Source organism: Protopterus annectens, chromosome 17.part0 (assembly GCF_019279795.1).
Source record: "Protopterus annectens isolate FY-2018-M chromosome 17.part0, PAN1.0, whole genome shotgun sequence".
NCBI classification, from domain to species: domain Eukaryota; kingdom Metazoa; phylum Chordata; order Ceratodontiformes; family Protopteridae; genus Protopterus; species Protopterus annectens.
The window spans coordinates 365,135,983-365,152,783 of record NC_056751.1 but is presented as its reverse complement, the minus strand read 5'-3'; the positions used below and the strand labels follow the sequence as shown (position 1 = coordinate 365,152,783).

General features: G+C 43.8%; 1 protein-coding gene across 4 annotated transcripts in view; it reads right to left on the bottom strand.

Moving 5' to 3' along the window:
- Nucleotides 1–16,801, bottom strand: part of PHRF1 (PHD and ring finger domains 1) — a 1,670,136-nt gene that overhangs the window by 1,120,993 nt on the left and 532,342 nt on the right. For all 4 annotated transcript variants that reach the window (XM_044059137.1, XM_044059136.1, XM_044059138.1 and 1 more), the window contains exon 5: nt 2,128–2,234. In XM_044059137.1, coding sequence (XP_043915072.1) covers nt 2,128–2,234 — 107 coding nt within the window. The remainder of the gene's footprint in view (nt 1–2,127; nt 2,235–16,801) is intronic.

The following is a 16,801-nucleotide window of genomic DNA, read 5'->3' as shown; positions in this document are numbered from 1 at the left end:
TTCAAGGGCACAAATGAGCTGATAATGCTCTTCAAAACAAGAATGAATGGGTATGTACGTCTCTTACCCATGAAGGGACTGTTTGTCTTGCACTACTGGAAGGAACAAATGAGTTAGAGAGCCACCAGGCAAGTCCAACAGCAAGATTAAAAAAATGTATATAAACTCATCTAAAACCATGACAGCAAAGTACCGCCATGTAAGGAGCTTATAACTGTAGATGTGTGAGTATAACCATTACTTATTTTATTTATTTGCAGTTGGTTAACCAGGATAGTCCACTGGGCCAAAAGAACCCGTTTTCAATGGAGTCCTGGGGAGAAAATCTCCAAAGACAGATTACACAAAGATTACAGTGATTTACATTTTAACAATTTCTAATTATAAGACAGAACAAAAATACTAAGGTTACAATCAAAAATAAAAAAAGGAGAGCACTGTTCTAGTAGGATTAAAAAAAAAGTAGATGCAGTAGGCTTAGAATTTGTTAGATGCAAATAAGAAGTTGTTTATAGATGCAAATATGAATTTGCTATCTGGAATTTAAGAGATAGAAGACTGTAGGAAATGGGGAATAGGTTATGAGGAGTGGGAGCAGGAGCATTCCCATGTGGATGTTAGATGTGAGTGGAGCGATTTTTTGAAGGATGGGAGGCTAGTGATGGTACGAATGGAGGGAGGGAGGGAGTTCCATAGGTGTGCTAGGGAAAAGGACAGGAGGTTTTGTCCTGGGGGGCAAAGGGGTCTGTAAACTTCTATTAGGTTTTGATTGCTGGATCTGAGTAGTCTACTGTTGCAGTCAATTCCACGATTCTTGCCTACAGCAGTCTGAAGGCCAAACCAACTTACAGAGGTGACACTTTCCCTCCTAGCTTTGGCAGACTCCTTCCTAGGTGGACAATAATACTTAAGTGGTGTGACAGACATTGCCTGATGTAATCTTCTCTTTCTTGCCCTTGCTGAACAAGGAACTTGTCTAAGGTTACAAAGCACATGTGGATCTAGGGGGTTTATCCCCAGATTAAAGTATTAACCCCATGAAGCCCCAATCAATTTCGCTGGCATCTAGGCCAGGTCAGAAGGATGGATCCTGGCTGGGGAAAATGAGGGTGACGGTGAGAAAATAAAGACAAGAGGGTAGCCACTGTCCAAGCAAGATAATAGGGGGAATGGTTGGAGGGAATAGGGTTTGCAGATGGTGAATAAACTAACACCTATGATTATGACATGTTCCTAACAACTGCACAATACCTTTAACATATAGGTTCATGGGAAGTTACTAGGTATGTGATCCAAGAGACCATTAAGGAATCTGGCCCAAATTCCCAATTGTCCCAACAGCACTGTCTAACTGACTTGTTCCAAGATCACACATTAGGCAAATGAAGGTGGAACGATTCAAACCCTGTACACCTGGCACAGGAAGAAGCTCACCAACAAGTCAGGGCATAAAATAAGTAGATGAGAACCAAACATGCTTCAGCTGAGTTAGGGTCCTGGTGTTCAACAAGGCACCAGAGGAAGAATCTCTTCTTATTCTCTAGGTACTATTTTCATGTACATCACCTTCCTGTTTCCCTCGTTATATGAAGCAGGTCTTCTGAAAACAGGTGACTGAACAGACCGTAATAAAATGGCCAAGCTGTCAGCCTTAGAGAGCTGAGGCTGTAGTCCATTAAGGATCCTTCCTCCTGTACGGATGTCCAATTGCCTAAGCTAAAGTTCTACCATTGCTATATTTAAATAAGCTATTAAAAGCATCCTGATTCACCTCTATCTTAAGTAATACTCTAGGGATCGTGCCTTCATATTCTCTAGGAAGCAAGCTGACATGCCAGACTGATAATGCTCTGTGCAGCATATGTGTGCACTGAGTGAGGCAAGAAAAACTTGAAGATGGCATCGATTACTGTACCTCTGGTGTCAAAATGACAATGGTGTAAGAGTGGGAGGGAATCAGATGATGCCAAGAGGTGTAGGTAAGAATCCCAGAACATTCATCCTTCCAACAGAGTTAACTACCAACAGTGGTCATCACAAAGTCTAAAAAAAGACTTTAGTGAAACTTTTGTCCAACTTATTAAACAGAATTTCAACACCTATGACCTTTCCAACATTCTTACTTACCAATGTTCTCTTCTTTCGCTTAAATCGACGCCTGCGTTTTGTAGTTCTCCAGCCTTTTGTCTTCACACCTGTAGCAGTCTTCTTTCTTCCTTTTTTCTTTCTTCTACCTAAAACAATCAAGTATGACTTCTTTTTAGTGTTCTTGGTCATTACACTATTAACTGCAATGGAGACACAGGCTGTCTGAAAGGAGAATAAGGGTACTCATCTCTTTATAATTTAGGTTACAGGACAGTAAGGTTTTCGAGATCATGACAGCTGAAATCACTTGGTCCATCATTTTACTACACTACAGATGAGCAGCATTCATCTTTAAAAGTTACTTATTCCCCCTTAAAAATAAATCACTTGTGAATTCTACTGATTTGCCTTCATACTGTTTCACATTCATGGTTTACTAATTACTACATTAAATAAACCCCATTAATTGTTTCATTATGCAGTTAATACCTAGTAGTTCACGGATTTCATCCTGCATTCTTAATGTAGGAGTTCAGTTGTTAGTTGCGTAATTTTTTTGTGCTGGCCACTGCTGCACAATTCCACGCCTAGCTCTTAACCTTTCATCTCCAAATGCAGAACACTTACTACAATCTTCCTAACAACGTAAAATAGGAAGCTCACAGACTGGTTAAAACATTAATACTTATAAAGTTCTTTTGATGGATTAATTTAATTCAGTGTTACTTACTATGAAAAGCAGTTAAAAATACTTACAACTGACTGTGCGACAGACGCTCACTCCACTCAAGTGTGGAATATGGACTTGAGGCTAAATGAGTAAAGTTCTTTGTAATGAGATGCACGAGACACAATGATTTAATGTGACATTTTGCTTCATGCAGACTAACTAGTAGTTTTCAGTTACCATTTAGCTGCTGCTCCTACTGCTGAACTACATCAAATACTCTCTCCCTTTTTATACACCTATAACTCCTACTGCTGTATCATTATCTCTATAGTGCTTTCATCTAATTCTGTTTGCTATCTTAATTTCTCCTAACCTTTTCACTATCTTTCAGTCACTCAGTAACCTAAATCTACTACTAAAGCAGCAGTCAACCTATATGTAACCAAATGCTATACCCAAATACAAACTGTCACCTTCTAACGTTAACACCTAGCTTTTACTGATAAAACACCATACCTGCCCAACTACCAAATATGGAGCCACAAACTTTAGTCTGATTCCCTGGTCAGTTTAAGGAATCATGAGGCAGTGTAGAAACTGCCCCATGTTTAACAATTCACCAATACCGAACACAATCATCTGAGAGAGACGATTTGTTACACAGACTTGAAGTAGACCTCTCAGATCCTGGCAGCAAACATATCCATGTATGCAGATTTAGGGGAAAAAAGACATTCAAATTCAAGACGCAATTTGGCCATAAACAGCCTCATACATAAACTCAATCACACCCACTACAGTCATATTAGTATATACTATTGCAAAGGATTATCAAGCTAAAAAGGCAATGCCCTTAAGACACAGTCTACAGCTGAAATAGATAATACCAAAACATTTCTATTTACTGGTGAAATTGCTGTCAGGCAGAAACACTACATTTACCAGACTAGCAAATGACAGTGAGACTAACAATTGCTTCTTGCACTACAATCAGGGCTGCAAGTGCTTTCCACATGGTAAGATGTTACACAACTACTCTATACCCTTCTATTCACTTGCTGCAGTATTCTTAACCTAAAGGAGAGTACCAAAGCTAAAGAAGAAAGGGAGGAGGAACTCTCAATGAAGCTAAGTAAAATGGTTTTAGCAAATTCGGCTCTGGATATGGAGATGACATCCAGTTTGTAGTATTTGGTAAAGGTATGAATAGATTACTACCTGGCTTTTTCAAGGATGGCACTGTTATCCAAGCCCTTGAAGGATGCCTTAGAGGAAGGTACAGGCCTGGTAGAGTGGGCCTCCATGGGAGAGGAGAGGATGTTCTTCTATTCCTATGCTGCAGTATTCTAGGTGTGGGGATTTCCTGGGCTCAGGTGACTCGTACATCAGCTTCTATACAAAAACTTCAGTTTGGCTGCTGTAGTGTGCGTGGGACGTCACACGTAGGGTCATAAAGCAAGGGGCCTTAAATGTGACATCTACATTCTGAAATTAGGAACCTTTAAGAAGGTGTTGAGATGAGATAAATATAGGATTAGTTTCAAGGGGCCATCCTTTTTTGGTACTAAAAACATTCTTGAATAGATCCTTTTCTTCTTGAGGTCTGAGGAGCCTTTTGAATGGAGCCCTGCTGCCAAAGCTCCCAAAGGAGCTCTGGGAAGAGGGACACAGCCTTGTGCTTCACCAGCTTGGTGTCGACCCCTAGGTACCCTCCATACACTCTTAGCTAACAACTTAAGCCACTGGTTCTCTAAACAAACAGCAAGAGATGAGAGCCTGCTTCTAAGGGACTTTGGTACGAAAGGCTGGCAAATGCCACAGGACTTGTGGTCGTGGTTAGGGCATAAGCAAAAGACACTGAGAATGGCTGTCCTTATGTGGAATTTGTCTTCCACACTGGCATTTGCCTTTCTTGGATGACATAACCAAAACGCTAGTAAGAGAAAATATTCCCCAACAGGCCACTTATGTGTCAAAAGGCTGAAGTTGCAAATGCTGAAACGATCAGACTGACTGTCAGAATAGTATTCTGACTGGTGGCAGAAAAGTTCTGATGATGGTAAGCGTGTACGTTGCTTTTACGGCCTACGTCCCACAGCAGACTATGTGCGACGTCCCACGTACCCTACAGTAGTACAAGACTTTTGTATACTGGCCGACGTCAGGTCACCTTCAGGCAGGGGATCCCTCAGGTTAAGAATATTGCAGCAAGTGAATAAAAGGACATCAGATAACACCAAAACTTTTGTAGTCATTGGTGCGATTACTGCCAGGCACAAACCCTAGATTAACCAGACTAGCAAATAACAGCAAGACCATCAATTGTTTCTTGCAGTGGAATCAGGGATGTTCTTGCTTTCCACATCCTGAAACTTCTAAATAAGAGTTATCCTTTGTTTAAGTTGGTGTGAACAATTTTAGGAGGAGCACAACTGAGGAAATGCAGAGAAACATGGTGGAGCTTTCGTCATATGTTCTTCTAGAAGGGAAGCATCTGTGCATACTAATTGTTCTGTCCTCACCTAGAAGGATGCCAAAATGTTTTAACGAATGGCTACATAAATGGTGGTACTTTATGGGGATCTAGTTTGTAAAATCTAGGATAATATGATAGACTCCTCCCTCCTTCTCCAGTGATGGGCTGCACCTAACCTGTGAGGTTATGACACAATGCCGGAGGCTTTCTCTTGACAAAAACCCTTTCCAGCTCCATAGTACCTTCCTTTAGGCAAAGTAAAATTACTGGACATTATACAATGACAAATTCAAATCTGCTCTGGTCAGAAGGCGCTCCCTCAACACAAGAAGTCTGAGAGACAAGATAACTAATTTGGAAAAGTACAGTTGTGTACACTTACCATAAATGTGAGATGTTAGAGTGTATTCACTGTTGCAGTCATCACATTTGGGTTATGTCTGCCAGGATAGCCTTCAGTCGGTCCGAATACCAGAGGCTTAGTATTTCTGCATCGGTTGCCGTCACTCCAGGACTGATGTCAGGTCAGTGTTATAAATTAAGGCAGCCGATGCCATTACATCAGTTTTTCTTGCCCTGTCAGGAGCCCACAAGAGGGAGCTAGGTTATGGTGGAAGAACACCACCAGTATTAAGTAAATACCAAAACATCCTTGTAAGGATAGAGAGAGAGAGAGACAAGGGGGATGGAGGGAGGGAAACCAGGACTGCAACAGTGAATACACTCGAACAACTATACTGATAAATGTACACAACTGTACTATGCTCTTCGTGTTTCACTGCTGCAGTCATGACATTTGGGTCGATTCCCAAAGTTGAAGAAATGGGTGGAGGCAGTCAAGAAGACTAGGGGCTGGCTAGAATGCCCTGCAAGACTGCTGTGGCAAAGCATACCCTGGATTTGGAGAAGATAAGCAGGTGGTAATGCTTGGTGAAGGTATGAACAGATGTCCATGTTGCAGCCTACAGGATGTCCCTGGTGAGGACCAGTCTGAGGAAAGCTGCAGAGGTGGAGTTTGCTCTCGTAGAATGTGTCCTGACCCCCTTGGGGGGAGGTTTCCTGTGCTGCTTGTAGCAGAAATGGATGCAGGGTGCAATCCATTTGGCAATGATTTGTTTGGATATGGCCTTGCCCTCTGCTCCTGTAGCAAAGCTGACTAAATCAGTCTTCCTAAATGATTTAGTCATGTCTAGGTAGAATCTGAGCTGTCTGTGCACATCTACAGAGTGAAGAATTCTTACCCCTTGTTTTGTGGGTTAGGGAAATGTGGGCAAATGGATTGGTTGAGAGCCACACTGGACACCACTTTTGGCATGAAGGAAGGGTTAATCCAGAGGGAGACCCTATCCGCATGGAAAATGATGAAGGGCTCTAAAGCCATTAGTGCTTGTAGCTCGGATACTCTTCTAGCTGAAGTGATGGCCAGAAGCAAGGCCGTCTTCCAAGAGAGGAACTTTAACTATGCTGACGCTGCTGGTTAAAAGGGGGGGCAGGGTGAGTTTTTCCAAAACAAAGTTTAGGTCCCAAGCTGGGGTAGGTGCTCTTCTGGGTGGCCTCAAGTTGTTAGCCCCTATTAGGAATTGTTTGATGAGAGGGTGGGAGAAAAGGCGTGGATCTGTGCTGAAATGAGCAGAGATGGCAGAGACATGAATTTTAATGGAAGAGAAGGATAGAGCCTTGTGTAGTAGGTTAGCCAGGTAATCTAGGATGAGAGGTAGGGAGGGCCTGGATCCAGGTGCAAAACCTTTTCCACTTGTCAGCAAAACACTTTCTAGGGCTAGGGCATCGGGCCTCACATATAACATCTAGAACTTGTTTGCTTAGATTGGCAGCTTGTGCAGTGGACAGGGAAAAAGCCAGGCTGCCAGGTAGAGGGTCTGCAATTGGGGATGCATGAATTCTCCATTCCTCTGGGTCAGGTGTGTGGGGATCTGAGGGAGATGCCACGGTGCCAGCGGTGACAGGATTTGCAGCAGAGGGTACCAGTGCTGGCGTGGCCAGTCTGGGGCAATCAGGATTGTCCTTGGTTTTTCCTCCTTTATTTTGAGCAGTACCCTTGTAATGAGTGGTAGAAGGGAGAATGTATAGATCGACAGGTTGACCCACTGGAAGGATAGAGCACCCCCCCCCTCTACTGCTCATTACAAGGGGGGGATGCATAGCCCGAGAGGTTGACCCACTGGAAGGATAGAGCATCCACTTTCCAGGCCTTGCTGTGAGGTTCCCTGGTGCAGAATTTGCTGAGTTGATGGTTGGAGTGGGAAGCAGAGAGATCGACCTTGGTCATGCCCCATTTCTGGGTTACAAGGGTGAAGGTTCTTTGGTCTAGCTGCCACTCGTATGGGTCCAGAAGACTTCTGCTTACGTTGTTTGCAAGAGAGTTGAGAGAACTTGGCACGAATTGTGCTAGCAGGTGTAGTTGCATGGCTAAGGCTGTGTGCCAAAGGGTCATGGTGAGCCTGCACAGAGGATACGAGTGAGTCTCTTCCTGCTTGTTGACATTTCACATCACAGTGGTGTCTGTTTTGATCAGTAGAGGACCCGGGGAGAGTAGGGGACTGAAGGCTGTCAGTGCTTCCTCAACAGCTAACATCTCTTTTTGGTTGATGTGCAGATGTACTTGGTTTGGGCTCCATTGGCCCTGAATGCACCTGCCGTCAGGTGTGCACCCCAGGCATAGTCTGATGCGTCTGTGGTGAGGGTATGGGCGGAGTGGGGTTGTGAGAAGGGTAGTCCCTTGTTGTGGTCGCATGCTGCTGCCCACCAAAGGAAATATTTCCTTAAGCAAGGTATCAGTGGTATAAGACTTTCCAGGTCTTGGGGAGGGTTGGCACCAAAGGCTTTTTAGGTACCACTGCAGTTTCCTCATATGCAGTCTGGCATACGGAATGAGTAGAATGCAACAAGCCATGAACCCCAGAGCTTACAGGATTTTCCTTGCCGATAAATTGGGTCTGGTGGCTAGTTGGGAAAAGTAGGTTGTCAGGCAGATTTGTTTTTCTGGTGTAAGGAATGTCATCTGGGATGCTGTACCCAGGCTTGCTCCCAGGAATACAATTTTTTGCATGGATACTAGTTTAGATTTCTTTTCGTTGATGGTATACCCCAGGTAGGTGAGGAGGTGCTTTAACAGCTTTTCCTGTCTACTTGAATCAGGCAGTCTAAGTATGGGTAAATTTGAATATTTCTTCGTCTGCAAAAAGCAATGTCGGGAGGTAGGCATTTTGTGAAAACTCTGGAAGCAGTGGATAAGTCAAAGGTAAGCGCAGAAAACTGAAAGTGCAGTGACCCCACCCTGAAATGCAGATATTTCCTGCAAGATTCCCTGATTGGGATGTTTAGGTAGGCCTCTTTTAGGTCTAGGGTTGCTATCCAAGCATTCTTGGACAGCATAGGTAGAAGTTGCTGGAGGGTTAGCATTTTGAATTTTGGTATCAACAGGAAAGTGTTTAGAATGGATAGATAGAGGATGGGGTGCCAAGTGCCCTCTTGTCTGGGTACCAGGAAGAGTCTGGAGTAGAAACTTTGGCCTATCTGTTCTGCAGGAACATGCTCTATTGACCTCGAGAGCAGGGAAAGGACTTGCTTTCTGGCCTCTGCCCGCTAGTTTGGGGGAAGATCTGGGAACCCTTTTGGAGTTGGTAATGTGTGGAAATAAAATCTGTACCCCTGGGACACTATGTTGAGGACCCAGCGGTTGTTGGTAATGGTGGCCCAGGTCATTGAGTGGAAGGAGAGTTTTCCTCCAAGGAGCAAGAGCAGGTGGGCAGAGGGAGGGGGTGGAAACGTGAAGTCATTGTGAGTTCTTACCATGGGGGTGGCTTAGCAGTTCCTAGTTTTGAAGAGGAGGAACTCCATTGCTTAGATCTCTGCATTCCTGGGCTGACCTGGAGGGGGCAGGAAAGGACTAGTGCATGGAGGGGCAATGCCTACTGAACCTCGGTGGCTGGACCCGCAAGAAGTCTGTCTGCATAGATTTAGCTTTTTCGTCCATCTTTTTCAAGACCTCCTCTGCCTTGGTGCCAAATAAGTTGTCTTTGTGCAGTGGTGCGTCCAATAATTTGGATTTGACATGGTCTGGCAAGGGCTGTTCCTTTAGCCAAGCATGCTTTTTAAGGTCAGAACCAGTGACTGCTGCCCTACAAGATGCTTCTAGGGCATCAAAACCACACTGTAAGGTGTGCTTAGTTAATTGAATTGCAGAATACATTAACTCTTGTAACTATTTTCTGCACAAGCAGGAAAGGAAGATATTTTTTGTTTGATGAGTTCCATGGTATGTTGCTGATATTTCAGCATATGGAATTGACAATTTAGTGCTCTAACAGCAAGAGTAGCTGAGGTGTCTACTTTTTTACCCCATCTGTCTAATGCTTGGGAATCCCTATCTGAGGGGAGTGGGAGGCGGGAGTTGATTTAATTCCTTTAGGTCCTTGGGATAGAACCTCTGGGTCAGCAGTAGGATTTCTGAATAGAAATTTGCGAGTGTCAGGGACTCTATAGTACCCGTCTGATTTCCTGGGAGCAAGAGGGAGGGTGTCAGGAGTCAAAGATTTCATAAAAACACCATCCACAACATCCAGGAGAGGAGGAATGGCCAGAGGTCTGTGCTGTGGAAGATCTAGGAATTCCGAGTCTCTTTTTTGACTGAGGGTAATCCTGACATTCCCATTGGAAATGTTCCCTTAAGGTATGCAGGGTTTCCACAAAGGAAAAGTCCTGGGGTGGAGAGACTGACGGGATGGATTCCTTTGCATCAGAATCCTCATAAGCTGAGAGGGTTGCATATCTTCATAATCAGATGCATCAGAGTCATCAGACTCCTTTTCAGATAAAACTACTGGGGACAAATCACCTTTTCTTTCTGAAGGGGTGGCCTAGCTTCCCCTGATGAGCATTATAAGGTCTTCCGCCATTTCAAACATCTGAGACTGAGGCAGGGAAGCAGGGGCCTGAGACTGGGTCGTCAGTTTCTTGGGTGTGGTTCGTACCCTGGGCCTTAGAAACTCAGTAGTTTTCTAAGAACGGTAGATGCGAAAGAAGTCAGTCTGTGTCGAGAATCGGTAGTGCGAAGCACTTCCGCAGAAGCCGGTGCCTGCTCAGCGGTTCAGGATCCATCTAAGGTAAACACATCTGCAGGATCCTTAGTCAATGAGGAGTCTCGCAACATACCGGACTCCGAAAGAGTCTCGGCAGTGGCCTGCGAATCAACAGAAGCGGGCATCAGGAGCTGCGAAAGCACCTCGCTGAGGACCGGAGAACTGACGACTAGCTTAACGGAAGCGTCGTCTGCAGTTTTTGACCTGTGCGGTCTCTCTCTCTTTATCTTTACGTTTTTTCAGAAGATCTGCTGTCTGATGGCTTACTGTAGCCATATCAGAATTAGAGGACTGAGAGCAAAAATATCTAGCTACAATAAGGGCCTGACGACATATAGTTCTGGTGTTGAACAAAGCACACAAGTGACAGCAGGTGACGTTGTGGCCTGGGGCCTAAGCAAGTGACACAGTAGGAATGAAAATCTCAGTGTGGTATTTGCTTTCCACAGGTGAGACAATTGTGAACTTTTTCTGACATCGGTTAGAGCAAGAAAAAAGGATCCCCAACAGGGTACTTAGCTTTAGAAGACCAACTTCAATTTCGGAAACAAAAAGCTCGGGTAGCGGATGACCGGCACTCGTGCGAACTGCTTCTGCTTCGGGCTCCTCAGCAAGAAAGACTGTTGTAATTGCATCAGATGCCTTAATTTAGAACACTGATGACCTGACGTCAGTCCTGGAGCGACGGCAACCGGCAAAAAAATACTAAGCCTCAAGTATTCGGGCCGACTGAGGGCTACCCTAACCAGGGATAACCCAAATGTGAGACAACAGTGAAACACGAAGAACATCTTTCCAGTACCTGTACAATGTATATATCTGCACTTCTAATGAAAGCCAGATAGCATGCAGAGCCTCAAGCTACTGAAGCTCTGGAAATGTACTTCAAACCTATGGTTCACCATCTATCACAAAATCAAGACAACAGTGAGGGCACATCCATATTTATCAGAGATAAACCTTGACTTAGTATAGGTGCTGCTCACACTCAAATTGTCAGCAAGTATGTGTCCCTAGAGATTCACATCAACTAAGTAAATGTACTCCATTAGCTGGAAATCAAACCAGATGCCTTTTCATTACTCTTCAAATATAGAAATATCAGGTGGTTCACTTACAAATCTGACAACTGCTATACCCAGACCTTTCTGAACATCAAACACAGATCTCTGCACCAAACAGCGCTGTTACTCTCTGCTTTAGTTCCCCCATTGTTTGCCAAGTCCCATGGGTATTTTCTTTTCTAGCTAAACAAGACCATTTAACTATCACTTTCTCCCTCAGAATAATTTTCAATCAAGAACTTCAGCAACACCAGCTTATTAGACTTGACAGACTTTTGCTAACAAATAGTGCTACCATCCCCGATCCCTGAAAGGTGACACCTCAGCATTACCCACTGAATTAAATGCTTTATTAAATCACTTGCAGTGAAAAATACCCACTTACGTCACATGCAAACAAATACATCAACTATGCAATCTGGTAGGGAAAATCAACAAAATATGAAAAAGAAAAGTTATGTACTTAACAAAACACTAGATCAATGTTGTCTTTTTCCTTCCATATCAACAAATGGGTCTTATCAGATCTGAATGACTCTAAGCTCAGCACCTAAAACAAGACTTTTTGGCTTCAAGGCTCTGGCACCTTCCCTTACCATAACGCACTGCCAGCCTACTATCCTTTACATAGAGTTTGCACCACCATATATCGCCAGAAATAAAGGACATTCCTATAAAACAGCGACAGGCAAGCAGACAACTAAAGCCAAGGTCCCTTTTACAGCAAGTAAGGTCCAATGGGTACCATACACAAATGACAATTTAGTACTGAGACAGTGGGAAGGAATGTTGAGATGAACAGAAGACAACACTGATATAGCATTATAGTCAGTACATGACTTTTATATCAATGATGTTTCTCCTGTCCACCTCAACAAATGGCACACAGTCCTCAGCTACATTAAACCCAGGCAGGCAATATGAAAAGAGCTTCTAGAAAATAAGAGAACCAAAAGCAACCCCTGAACTAGACTGTAGATAAAGTTTATGAAAAATGAAGATATGGGCTGCAGACCACTACGTAGCTGCACAGATACAGTCGACAGGAATACTGCTAAAATAATGCTGTAGAAGTACCCACAAGTCTAGTGGAGCAATCACTCAAGCTTTATAGGATAAGAAAAAGCCTATAGACCTATATCTACATTTCTGAAGTAGAAGTCAACACCAAATGGCTCTGGCTGGCTAAGTCTGCAGATGACTGCAAGCTAGCAGCAGCCACTGAAGCCCCAAATGACTTAGCCATTCAGCAGGAAAATTTGTCTCATATAATTAACTAGTACCAAAATCATTGTCTGAAATTAAATGCCAAAAAATGCATTACTGTATCCTTTGGGAAGACATCTACCGCAGGAACTACCTCACTGACAATATGCCCCTAAGAGTTGACCTAGTTTGGAATTTGTGAACTTATGTGGACAGTGACCTTAACTTTTGACCAACATGTCTTGTATAATAAAGTCCTTCTACATTGCACAAGCTTATGAACAAAGGGATTATGTCTAGATCTAGGGATGTCACTGGCCTAATGAGATCCAAGATTAAATATAATGCTCTTTTTGGCATTAATCTGTCCACACACACTCAACGAATGGAATGCTTGCAGATACACCTTACTAAAAGGATACAAGGCCTCAACATCTCCTACATGAACAGACTCAAAGCCCTGTCACAGTACTCTGTACCTTACAGACTGCTGAGAGAAGACCTCTGTCTGGCATACAAGGCATCCTCCAACAGATTACTGATGGATTTACTGCACATCAGCAAGTCAAATACCATCAGAAATACTTGGTTTAGAGATCTAAACCTCTTCTGCAAAATCAACAGAAAGGTTTTGAGGGGGCAGGTATATTTCGCAGAGGAAACAGCAGCTGTAGAACAGACTCCTCATCCACATAAAACAAAGCTCATCTTTGCCTATTTTCAAGCATAACCTAGATCTATGCATTGGAAACAGAAAATTTACCCAGGACTGCCCCCGTACTACTAAAGTACAGTTGTGTAAACTTACCATAAATGTAGATGTTCTAATGTATTCACTGTTGCAGTCATTACATTTGGGTAATCTGCTGGCAGGTTGCCCCTCAGTCGGCCTGAATAACAACGTCTTGGGTCCTGCGTCAGTTGCTGTCTACTCTTCCATGACGTCAGGTCGTCAGGGGTATAGAACATGCAGCCAATGCCATGATGTCAGGTCGTCAGGGGTACAAAACATGCAGCCAATGCCATTTTAATCAGTTTTTCTTGCCCCAAATGTCAGGTGCCCCCCCAAATGGGGAGCAAATATATATATATATATATATATATATATATATGCATGTAATTTAGAACACAAAAAATTTACCTCCAACTAAAAGCAAATACACCAAAAAGGCTTTTGAGCATAGTGAAGGAAAGAAGATGTATAATAATAGAGAAGAAAGGGGGCTGGCAGGTGGGTAACCCGGACTGCAACAGTGAATACACTCTAACATCTACATTTATGGTAAGTGTACACAACTGTACTATGTTCTTCGTGTTTCCACTGTTGCAGTCATTACATTTGGGTAGAATCCCAAAGCTATGGATGGGAGGATGGAATTATACAGCATTAGGAGCCTCTATAAGGCCCTGCAGGACAGCAGTGGCAAAGCCTTCCCTGGATTTAGATGAGAGGTAAATGGTAATGTTTTGCGAACATATGAACTGAGCTCCAAGTAGCAGCTTCTAGAAAGTACGTTTTGTACCTACCATAAATGTAGATGTTCGAGTGCTAATACAGCTGCAGTCATAACAGATGGGTTCTCCTGCCGTCAGGCGGGTCCTCGGTCGGCCGAATTCCAAAGTCTAGGTCCGGCGTCGGTTGTCGTCACCTTCTTCCCTGACGTCAGTGCGACAGGGGTATAAAAGAACCAGCCAACGCCATTTTCTTCAGTCTTTCTTGCCCCAGATGTCAGGTGCCCCCAGAAGGAAGACAATAAAATAATTTTATATATAATAATGCAATGCAATATAATCAAAAAACAGTAGTTGCAAGCAAATACACCATAAAAGACTAACCCAATCAGGTTGTATGAGGAGGTGTTAGCCACTAGGCCTGTCCCAAGAGGGGAAGGAAGGAGGGAAACCTGGACTGCAGCTGTATTAGCACTTGAACATCTACATTTATGGTAGGTACAAAACTGTACTATGTTCATCGTGCATACAGCTGCAGTCATAACAGATGGGTAGAATCCCAAAGCTACCACAGGGTGGTAGGCACTAGGTGGAACTGGGAGGAGCCAGAATGCCCTGCAACACTGCAGTGGCAAAGCCTGCTCTAGTTTTGGAGTATAAAGGTAGGTGGTTGTGTTTAGTGAAGGTATGTACAGAACTCCAAGTGGCTGCCTCCAAAATATCTTTGGTAGGAACTCCTCTGAGGAAGGCTGCAGAGGTAGCTGTGGCCCTTGTGGAGTGGGATCTGATGCCTGCAGGTACAGATTTACCATGAAAAGAGTAACAAAAACGTATGCAGTGGCCTATCCATTTTGAAATGGTCTGTTTGGAAATTGGCTTCCCTTGAGCTCCTACAGCATAGGACACAAAGAGTTGTTCTGATTTTCTGAAAGGCTTTGTTCTGTCCAAATAGTAACGCAGCTGTCTATGGATGTCTAAGGAATGTAGCAGCCTTTCCCCTTTGTTTTGAGGGTTAGGGTAAAAGGTAGGTAAGTGTATGACCTGATTTAAAGCTACCATGGATACCACCTTAGGCATAAATGACGGGTTGATTCGTAGGGAAACCCTGTCCTGATGGAAGATGATAAAGGGCTGCACAGCCATGAGGGCTTGTAGTTCCGAGACCCTACGAGCTGAGGTAATAGCCAGAAGGAAAGCTGTTTTCCAGGATAAATATTGCAAATCTGTTGAGGCAGCTGGCTTAAAAGGAGGCAAGGTTAATTCTTCTAGAATGTAATTAAGATCCCAAGCAGGGATTGGTTGTTTCCTTGGAGGTCTTATATTCTTAGCCCCTCTGAGGAACTGTCTTAAGAGTGGGTGAGAGAATAAAGGTGGATCAGTGTTGTATTCTGCAGAAATGGCTGAGGCATGGATTTTGATGGAGGAGAATGAAAGTCCACTGCTTAGCAGCTCAGCTAGATACTGTAATATTTGAGGCAAATTCAGTTTTCCAGGATCCTGGCCCTTTTTCTCATTCCAAGCGCAAAACCGTTTCCATTTTGCGGAGTAAGCTTTTCTAGTAGACGGCCTTCTGGCCTCCAAAATGACATCCTGTACCTCCTTGGAGAGTAGGGTCTGTTGTGATGTTAAGGAATCTTCCATGCGGCCAGATTGAGTGTTTTCAGCTGACTGTGAAGAAATTTGTAGCTGTGCTGAGTCAGAAGAAGAGGCATTAGAGGTAGGGTCCATGGTGGAGAATGCGTCAGGCTCATCAGGAGTGGGTACCAGTGTTGTCTTAGCCAGTCTGGAGCAATCAGTATCATCTTTGGTCTGTCTGCTCTTGCTTTCAAAAGCACCTTGGGCAGTAGAGGAAGAGGTGGGAAGGCTTAAACTGTCAGTGCTGTCCAACTGAAAGAAAGGGCGCCCACTCTCCAGGCCTTTGGATGAAATGTCCTTGAGCAGAATTTTGTTAATTGATGATTTTTGTGGGAGGCAAAGAGATCTATGTCTGGCCTTCCCCACGCTTGGATTATCTCTGTAAAAACGTGAGGATGCAACTTCCATTCGTGTGGATCTGTCATATTTCTGCTTAGATTGTCTGCCAGTGTGTTTTCCATGCCTGGCAAGTACTGTGCTTGAAGCTCGATTTGCAACTCCAGAGCCATGCTCCAAAGTGACATGGTCAGCCTGCAAAGGGGGTATGAATGTGTTCCTCCTTGTTTGTTTATGTACCACATTACTGTGGTGTTGTCTGTTCTTATCAAAAGTTGACCTGGATGCAGAAGGTCTTTGAAAGCTATAATAGCATTTATCACTGCTAGCATCTCCTTTTGATTGATGTGAAGGTGCTTTTCCTTTTGGGACCATTTGCCCTGAATGCACCGGTCTGTCATGTGCGCCCCCCAGGCGTAGTCTGAGGCGTCTGTTGTGATTACTTGATTTGCTTGAGGCTTGCAGAATGGTAGACCTGTGTTTGTTTGGCATGCTTGAGCCCACCATAGAAATTCCTTTTGCAAACATGGAATTAGTGGTATTATTGTTTCCAAACTGTGGCTGTGTTGAGACCATAGGTTTTTTAGGTACCACTGAAGTTTCCTCATATGCAACTTTGCACATGGGATTAGTAGAATGCAAGATGCCATGAATCCCAGAGCCTGCAGGATTTTCCTTGCAGTTAGCCTGGTACAATTTGCTAGTGTCTTGAAGTATTGAGTTAGTTGCCCCTGTTTTTCTGGCGTAAGATAGGCCATCTGGGTGTTTGTGTCCA